Source organism: Manis javanica, chromosome 14, assembly GCF_040802235.1.
Source record: "Manis javanica isolate MJ-LG chromosome 14, MJ_LKY, whole genome shotgun sequence".
Taxonomy (NCBI): domain Eukaryota; kingdom Metazoa; phylum Chordata; class Mammalia; order Pholidota; family Manidae; genus Manis; species Manis javanica.
The window spans coordinates 51,750,708-51,760,220 of NC_133169.1; the positions used below are offsets into that span (position 1 = coordinate 51,750,708).

The following is a 9,513-nucleotide window of genomic DNA, read 5'->3' on the forward strand; positions in this document are numbered from 1 at the left end:
TGGCTATGGGCAGGGCTCACACCCAACCTGGCTGCCAGCAATGGCTGACCCCCACTGTTCTGCTTCTGTTTGTGACACTGGTGCACCTTAATGACTGACTGGGCTGCTCTATTGCTTTCAGATGTGGGCATGGCCTGTACTCAACTTGGCAGCCAGCAGTGGCCAATGTGACTAACTATGGACTGGGTGTGTTAGGTGGGGCAAGTGTTCAGGGAAATGCCAGCCAGGGCAGGGCAAGAAGCATAGTTAGAGAGTTTCAGAACTGGCTCCCACAAGTGTCTGGCCATCTAGGTGCAGGAAAGGCTGGAAAAGTGGCATCCACCAGCATTTTCTCCTCCAGGGAGAGCTCCCTCAATCCTCCACCCCTCCAGCACACTTCCTAAAGTTAGTAAATCTCCTTTCAAACTGCTTTTTCTGTGTTGGGCCTCAGAACAATCAACAGCGCACACAGATCCTCCACAAGTGAAGACTTAGCCCCGCACAGCCCTCCAACTCTCCCTGGTGTCCAACCCAGTGATTTTCAAGACCCAATGCTATGGGGACTTGTCTTTCTGGAGCAGATCCCCAAGGCCAAGTGTGCTAGGTTTTCAGGCATTTATCTCCTCCCTGCTCTGTTCCTCTGTCCCTCCTATTTGTGGCTTGTGCTGGGGGAAGGGCTTAGATCTCAATCAGTTGCAGCTCTGCCCCTTTACCCTTCTCAATGTGGTCTGCTCTTTTTCTTCAGGTATCAAATGTCTGTTTTGCTGGTCTTCAAGTTGTTTTCATAGTTAGTTGTATTAGATGTAGTTGCTTCCTCAGTGTGTGCATAGGAGGAGGTTATCATAGTGACCTCCTATTCTGTCATCTTTCTCTACTGCTTCTTGAGGATGCAAAGTCCTTGGGTGATGTTTACTCTTCCCCTTGCTATCCTGAAACTCAAGTACTATGATATAAAGTTAATTATTAATAATATATCTTATGTTAGATGATATGGGAATAAGTGAAGGAAGAAAGCTAAGATATTTGCTAAACTAGTCATGTGGTTATAACTGGTATTTATAATGACCTTCTTCCACTATTCATTCCATATTCCCTTTGCTTTGCCCTCAGTAAGCATCTCAGGTGGTTGTGGTTCTTTAACTGGTCTGGTAATACAAACACTCATTTCTGAAGGGTCTGGGCCATTTGTAGTCCTCTTGTAGCTCTCTATTGACTTTAACCACAGGGCATGGTAATACAATGTGAGATGCCCTAAGGGATTTCCTGTATTCCACATATACTCTTCCTTGCCTCCGCTGTATAGTAGTAGTCCTACTTCCCCTTGGTAGTCAGGATCAATCATCACAGCCCAGTAATTCCCCTTTTTGACTTTTGACTCAGAGTTATGAGGAGCCAAAGATGGCCAGCTAGCAGTCTTAACATCATTATTTTGTCTTCTGGTGGATTCATTCCTCCCTTTGGAACTAAGACCTCTAGGCCAGCAGAGTGTAGATTCATGGGAACAGGACACAAAAATTTTGCTGATGGGTCACCATGGATAATATTGAGTGGTCTCACTTCCATTTCCATGTCTTGATTCCTGGACCTGTGAATCTTGGCTATTGGAGGAACAGTACCATATATTGGAATCTAATTCAGGGCATATACAACCTTCTGGAGAACTTTGTCCCAGCCCTGTAAGGTATTACCACCTAACTGTTGTAACTGATTCTTCAAAAGACCATTCCACTATTCTATCGAGACAGCTGCTTAAGAATGGTGGGGACATAGTAAGACCAGTGAATTCCAAGCAGTGAGTACTTCTTTTGCTGTGAATTTAGTTCCTTGATCAGAAGCAGTGCTGTGTAGGATACCAGATGTAGATAAAGCATTCTGTAAGTTCTTAGATGGTGACTTTGGCAGAAGTATGGTATGCAGAGTAGGTAAATCCATATCCAGAGCATGTGTCTATTCCAGTAAGAGTAAAATGCTGCCCCTTTCATGATGGATGTTGTCCAGTGTAACCAACATGTCACCTGGTAGCTGACTGACTCCAGAGAATGGTGCCATATTGGGGACTAGGTGTTGGCCTCTGCTACTGACCCACTGAATATTCATCAGTAGCTGTAGCAAGGTTGACTTTGGTGAATTGAAGTTCATGTTGCTGAGCGCATGCATAACCTCCAACACTGCCACCATGTCTACTTTGTTCTTCAGCTTATTGGACAATGACAGAGGTGGCTAAGGAAAGAGACTAACTGGCATCTACAGAACGGGACACCTTGCCCACTTGATAATTAAAATCCTCCTCTGTTGAGATCACCTGTTAGTGAGCATTCACATGGTACACAAATATCTCCACATTTTTTTTTATTCATCCATTCAGAGAGGTCTATCCATGTGCCTCTTCCCTAAATTTCTTGGTCATCAGTTTTCCAGGCATGTCCCTTCCAAGTCCCTGACTATTTAGCCAAACTGTTAACTATAGTCCATGCATCAGAATATAATCCCACATCTGGCCATTTCTCCTTCTAACAAAGTGAACAATGAGGTACACTCCTTGAAGTTCTGCCCTCTATGAGTTCCTTCAGGGATGTTCCAGAGAGGAGCTGTAGGTGCTGCAGCTGTCTCTTTAAGTGTGATATGCTGTGCCTGCATATCATGCAGACCATCTGTAAACCAAGCCTGAGTTTTCTTTTCCTCAGTCATCTGATGAGAGAGAACTCCCTGTGATACATAAGTGCAGGCTGGGAGAGAGGAGGTAGTGTAGTGGGGGTGGGAGCCATGGGCATTTGGGCCACTTCCTCATATAACTTACTTGTACCTTCAGGGCCTCCTCAAGCCCCGTTTTGTATATACCATTTCATTTGATAATGGAGTGCTGCTCTTCACAGCCGACATTATGGCTTGGTGCATCAGACCACACACAATTCATGATGGGCAGCTCATCTCTCTTGGTGGCCCATAGTTAAGTACTCAGCCTCTACTGAGGCCCAATAGCAGGTCAAAAGCTGTTTCTCAAAAAGAGAATATTTATCCACAGAGGATGGCAGGGTTTTGCTCCAAAATCCTAAGGACCTGTGCCATGGTTTACCTACAGGCTGCAAAGAGCATTTCTATTTGCCACTTCAAGTACTATTGGATCTGCTAAATCATATGGTTCAAGTAGGAGAGCACCATGCCAGCAGCCTGGACTTGTTGCAGAGCGTTCTCTTGTTCTGAGACCCTCTCAAAGCCATCAGCTTTTTAGGTCACTCTGTAAATGCACTAGAATAGTACACTCAAATGAGGAATATGTTGACTCCAAAAATCTAGAAAGATCCACTAAGCATTGTGCCTTTTTTTGGTTGTAGGAGTGACCAAATGCAACAACTTACGCTTTACCTTAAGATATCTTTACCTCTCTCATATCACTGGACCCCTAGAGGTAGAAAGAGACCCAGCAATTCTATTTCCCTGGACCCTGGAGACCCACCAAATCCATTTCCAGTAATATATCCAACCATGATGTGTACATATGTTCATGAAAGGATATATACTAGAATGTTCATAGCAGCACCATTGATAATAGCCACAGAAACTGGAAATAATCCAAATGTCCATAAACAGTAGAATGGATAAATTGACATATTAATTCATTGGAGTGCTATATAGCAATAAGAATCCACAGTGTAGTTACATGCAACAATATTGACGAATCTCACATAAGGAGCCAGACACAATGTAGTACATTTAGTATTATTTACATTTATGCACAACTAAATTATGATATAAATTACCATGTGGACATCCTTGTTGGGGATGGATATCTGTTCCATCTGGGAAGGGGTCATGAGAGGTATTTCTAGGTCTGATAATGTTCTGTTTCATTATTTGGATGATGGTTACATGGGTGTGTTAAGTTTGTGAAAACCCATCACACTGTAGAGTACCAGATATGTATTTTTCTCTGTGTATGCTATAGTTCAGTTAAAAATAGAGAAACTTCTAATTTGATCTCTTTAGACTGTCATATTAGTTTATGACATAAGTAATACCACAATTTTGGGTTTAAGTGTGTAAAAAATCTAAACTAAGATGTGTCTGGGATGTTCTTTTGAGTGTTCAAACCAAAATTTTCAGTTTAATTCAGAGACCCCCCCCAATGCACGTCAGACCAATTGTGCCACCTCCTGGCTTCTTTCTAGGTTCTCACCTCATTTAGCAGCCTCCCCATTAAGTAATTCCCTTTCAACCTTTGGCCCCTTGTCTCTTTCCTTTAGTAAAAATAGCAAAGCCCCAAGCTATCTAGTGATCATGTTATTTTAAACATGCAACAGCCTATTTTTAGTCCTGGCATTTAACGTTTTAGCTAGTTTGGCAGTAATCTAATTAGGACAACAGGGTGAAGTTCACTTTTGATGGTCTAGGACCCCTGTTGTGTATGCTGTTTGTTCATTAATAACTGATACTATGTTGATTAAAGAAAAAATTGGTGAAAGTGGACATCTAGAGGCATCCAAAAGAGGTGTGATAGAGGAGGGAGATAGTGTGGGCAGGTAGAGGTTTGAGAATAGTGACAGCCAGATAGAAGAGGCTTTAGAAAACAACTGGTCCAACGTTTCTCAGTGTATGATCGTCTGGATACCTGCACCAGAATCATTGCAGACCTGGTAAATTACAATCTCTAGAGATAGGGCACAGGAATCTGAGGTTTGATGAGTTCGCAAAGTGATTCCAATAACTACCAAAATTTGAGAACCGTAAAATGATCTAGTTTATTTTGCTCATTTAACAGATTAACAAAAATGACCTTCTATGATAGATAGCTATCATATAGGGGATGAGGGTAGAGTAGTTAGGGCTCTGAGTTTCCCAGTTCATCCAGACAGGACAGTTTGCTTCTCTTTGCTTTACACATTGGGCTTCTGTATTCTATGTAAACTGAGACTTTTTTTTTTTTTGCCAATAAGAGGCTTGGATAATTATTGTTTTGTATTTCTTACAGTTACAACAATGGGTGTTTGATATAGTGGTACTTTAATTTGGTCAACAAGCACATTAGGCACAGCAATATTCACTAGGGATATGAGTACAGCCTTAGCCCTCCAGGGCTTACAGACTAGTGAGGAGATAGATCCCAGGCTTCCCTCTAAGGTGATAAGCTAGAAGTGGAACACAGCACTCTAGGAACCCAGGAGGCATGCGGTTAACTTTGTTTTGAAATGTCAGGGAAAAATTATAAGCTAATACCTTTTGGAAAACCAGACAAAACCTGTAACTTTCTGTTAGTAAGATTTTAAGATTTCTATTTTATTTTGATCTCCAGAAGAGACGATAAATGATGTTTTAAATTCGTATCTCAAGCTAGTAGTAGAGTAACAGCCTTTAACTGGATACATATATATCTTCAGTGAGAAATTTGAATTTTTAAATAATAATAGCAGGTAGAAGTATCACACTGAAACTTGACAAATGAGAGGGAGAAAAACTTGAATATCTGAGGGATGGTAGTAGAAATCAGTTAAGAGCTGGACATCCCTAACTTCAAGTGCTAGCTCTGTCACATGAGTTGATTCCTTAAGTACTCTGGATTTTACCCTCCCATCCGTAAAATTGGCACAATATTAGTTCTTGCCACAAAGAGCTGTTGCAAGGATTAGAGATAGTGTCTGCCATATAATAATCACTCATTATGCAGTAATTATTATTTGCTTCTATAGGGTAGGTTAATTCTCAAGTCTAGCTTACTCATTTCCCTTTGAAAGTATTCTTTTGTTTTATCAAATTGCAAAAAGCCTGAAATATATTGTGTGGTTATAGTAGTTGATGATAAATTTGGTTATGCCATCTGATGTAAAGAATCTATCAGCTAAGTGTGTGTAGTCTTTGACACAGACACATTGATCTAGTACAAATACAGAGATGGAGTATGCCAATCAGTCCTTGGGGAAAAAGAACCAAACTAGTTTGACATTACAGAGACCTTTTAAGCCTGTTGACTTGGAGTCATATAGCTATGTGATGTCATATAGCTTATTACAGAATAAAAAGATAAAGTTCTGTAGTTGATTGGGTCATTCACTCAGCAAATATTTATTGATTCTGGGTATTGTGTGATAGATGCAGTTAGTTCTTAGAAATACTGAGATAAAAACAGAGTTGTCTTTATGGAGTTTGTAGCTTCATAGAGGAAGTCAGGTATGTAAAACAAATCCAGTGGAGGCATAAGTGCTTTCATAAAGCTATATGTGGGACCCTGCTGGAGTACACAGAGAAGGCAGGAAATGCTCTGAGGTGATCTGATACCCAAGCATAGGCTTTCTAGGTAGAGGCACCAACATAAAGGCAGGTGTTTAAAGCATCCTCAGGTAGTTACAGAACTGAAAGTAGTTATGTTCAGCTGGAGGGGAGATTGGATTCTCTGAGAACTGAGTCTTGATAGTAATCAGGAGACAGATCATAGATAGTCTCCTGTGTCACACTCACTTTTGAGTTTAATCCTGGTCAGACTGTTTTTTAATCAGATCCTTGTGGCTAGAAGTGTGGAAGTGACTTCAAAAGAAGTGAGCCTGGAAACAGAAAGATCATGTGGGAGGTTTGAAAAAGTCTTGATGAACAAAGTTGAGAAAGTAAGGATCTGAGCTTGTGTATCTCAAAGTGTGGTGCTCAGACTACCTGGGGAATTTATAAGTAATGCAGATTCCCAGGTCCTTGGTTCAAAGATCTGATTCAGGCATTCTGGAGTTTGAGGACCAGTGTAAACTAAAAATATTTATTGGTATAACTGCCAGGGCTTAGTGATTAATTAGGTAGTGGTACAGGATAGTGAGAGAGAGAAGGGCAGTTAGAGGATGACCGCCAGGTCTCTGGTATTGGAAAGGTTCAGAAATGATGCATTTCAGTTGATGTCAGGGGAAAATATAGGGCATGACCCTGGATGTATATATGAAGGCTGAGGAGGGGGTGAGCAAGACTAGTAGTTGGGTTGGCTGTTTACCCACTTAGGAAGTTACTCAAAAGTTGGTGTGGAGAGGATGACTGTGACCCAGTTTCCAAAGTCTATAAATGAGTAGATGGTATCTGAGGTCAGTAAAGATAACGATAAGGAGTAAAGGGTAGAATAGCCAGTGCTTCCCAAACTTTAAGGTATTTGTGAATTGCCTGAGGACCTTATTAAGATGGATATTTTGATTCAATAGGTCTAGAATGGAATCTAAGATTCTACATTTCCAATAATCTCCTAGGTAATAAAGTTACTGTTCCGTGGACCACACTTTGAATAGCAAAGATATAGGTCTCTGGTGTTCAAACTTGGCTGCATATCAGACTTTGCAGGAGTCCTTTGCCCAGAGATTCTGATCTATTTGGAATGGGAAATGGCCTGGATATTAGGACATTTAAAAGCTTAGGTAATGCAAAGGTACAACAAAGTTTGAGAAACATGATATAGGCTGATTAGCCAGTGGTGGGGGGTTGTGCGGCATGTGAGGAATATCATATTTTGAAAGTGGCAATGGGAATATGAAAGTTGGCTTTGCTCTGGATCTCCTAGTACAAGATGTGGGAGGAAAGGCCCCAGAACCCAGAATCCTGTTTGGGGAGCTACAACAGAGAGTAAGAGAATGCAAAGGAAGGGTGGGTAGGAAAATGGAAAGGAAGGGTGAGGGGCTACTTCCTGGATAGTGGCTGAGGGGGACAGGGATGAGAAACACAACTGGATCAATTCCTCTAGTGTACAAGGCTGGGGCTAGAGGCCTGGTGATTGCCGGGCTTTCCACTGGAATGTTACTGAGCAGATCTCTTTGTGTCTCCAGAAGGTATCCTCAGCATGTCCAGGAAAGTGTGAGCCAACTATTCCTTTTGTTGTTGTTGATGGCTTCTGAATTTGTTTCCTAAGGCTCAACGGGGTGAAACTAGAGTGGTCTGGACATCAAGCGTTCTCTCCTTAGGGGCTGGTTTAGTAACTATTGCTCACCTGCTGTGATATATATGAAGTAATCTATTGTCATATTTTTTCTCCAGATATTATAATAAAAACAAATGGCAGGATGTAGCAGCTGTAGCTGAATTTTCACTACTTTGAAGACATGAATGTGAAGTCAAAGTCCGTAAAGCAGAATGTCTGTCTGAAATTAAGAAAACATAATTCTCTAATTATTTGTTATATATCCTGGTGTTGAAATTCCACTGAGATTCTTGTATAATTTACTTTTAATTAATTAAGAAACATTCTTCTGTTTGCTTCTTAAATATATGTATTTGTGTTATAAAATAAGAATAGCTTATATTAAAAGACTGCATAATAACTGGTTGATTTCAGCTATTTATAGGGTCAATACCAGGGTACTACATAATTTCCTTTGATTGTTTTTTCCTAAAGACTGTCCTTTGTTGGGATTAAAAGTAGTAAAGCTGTTGAAGCACTTAAAATGGAAATACTTATATTACGAGCTATTTTTAACAGAACTTAATTGAAACCACATGAGTGAGAGACCTAATTACAGGTCTGACTGAAAGAAACTCTATACTCAAGGTTTGCTGAAGTAGGGAATGTCTAATATGTAAATCAATCATACACTAAGTATTTAATATATTACCTCATCCCCAAACAATATTTTTTAGCTAACACCGTCTGTAGGAATTTTTTTTTCTGGTAATGTTATTGGAACATCTCTAGGACAATGCCCTTCCTAAAAGCCCTGATCCTATTGTCAGTGAACATAGTACAGAGTAACTGTTGCTGAGGTTTTAACTCTGATGGTTTACTAAGTAAACAACAGTAAAAATTTCAGAGCCCCTTCAGTAAGAAAGAAAATTCTAAATTTGATGAATTAATTTGAAGTTACATAACTCAAATATACTATATAGTATTCATTTTCAAATAGAAGTCCCATGAATATACTCTTGTAAATGTTTTGACAAGGCCTTAAACCACTAACAACGCTATTTGTGATTTTTCTTTTATATTTTCATTTGGAGGTGAAATACAGGAAAGTTGTTAAGAAAAGTAGAAGAGATCAATAATGGTGGAGGCCAAAAGCAAATTTAGACCTGAATTCTAAATCAGTACTCAACTAACACAGCAACTCTTGTGGATTTAAAGGCAGAAATGTGATAAGCAGTCCGGGGAGAAGAAATGAAACAGAAGGCCTGTTCTCTTTCAAGGAGTTTACAAGCCAAGGGGAAAGGGAGAGAATGAGAATGCATTATTTGGTAGTTTCTAATCAGGTGGTAGGTTCCTGTGAGAAAGAATACCTGATTCTTACACGGGGTCTCCTGGGACTGGAGGAAACACATATTGTTTCCTATTGCTGATAAGGAAAATACAGCTAGCCCAGAGAGGTAAATGCCTGTCCAGGCTAATGTTATTTAGAACATGACAGAGCCAGGATTGTAAGGGAGGACTATCTGAGTCCAATATTTTTGTTTAATTGGCTAAAGCACAGGGAAAGATGGGAGAGAAGAAGGAGTTAACAATTTGTGTTCAAAGCTTAGGAGTGGAGGACAGAGTTTCACTTATGATGAAGAGGAAAGAAAGTACAATAAACCTGTTTGTTGTCTGGCAGACATGAG

The 9,513-nt window shown here is 40.3% G+C and overlaps 1 protein-coding gene across 1 annotated transcript in view; it reads left to right on the forward strand.

Moving 5' to 3' along the window:
- MEIKIN (meiotic kinetochore factor) overlaps positions 1 to 8,197 on the forward strand; it is an 83,268-nt gene extending 75,071 nt beyond the window's left edge. The window contains exon 10 of the mRNA XM_073221620.1: positions 7,963 to 8,197. Within this exon, the coding sequence (XP_073077721.1) occupies positions 7,963 to 7,994 (32 nt within the window). The 3' untranslated portion in view covers positions 7,995 to 8,197. The remainder of the gene's footprint in view (positions 1 to 7,962) is intronic.
- The last annotated feature ends 1,316 nt before the right edge of the window (positions 8,198 to 9,513 follow it).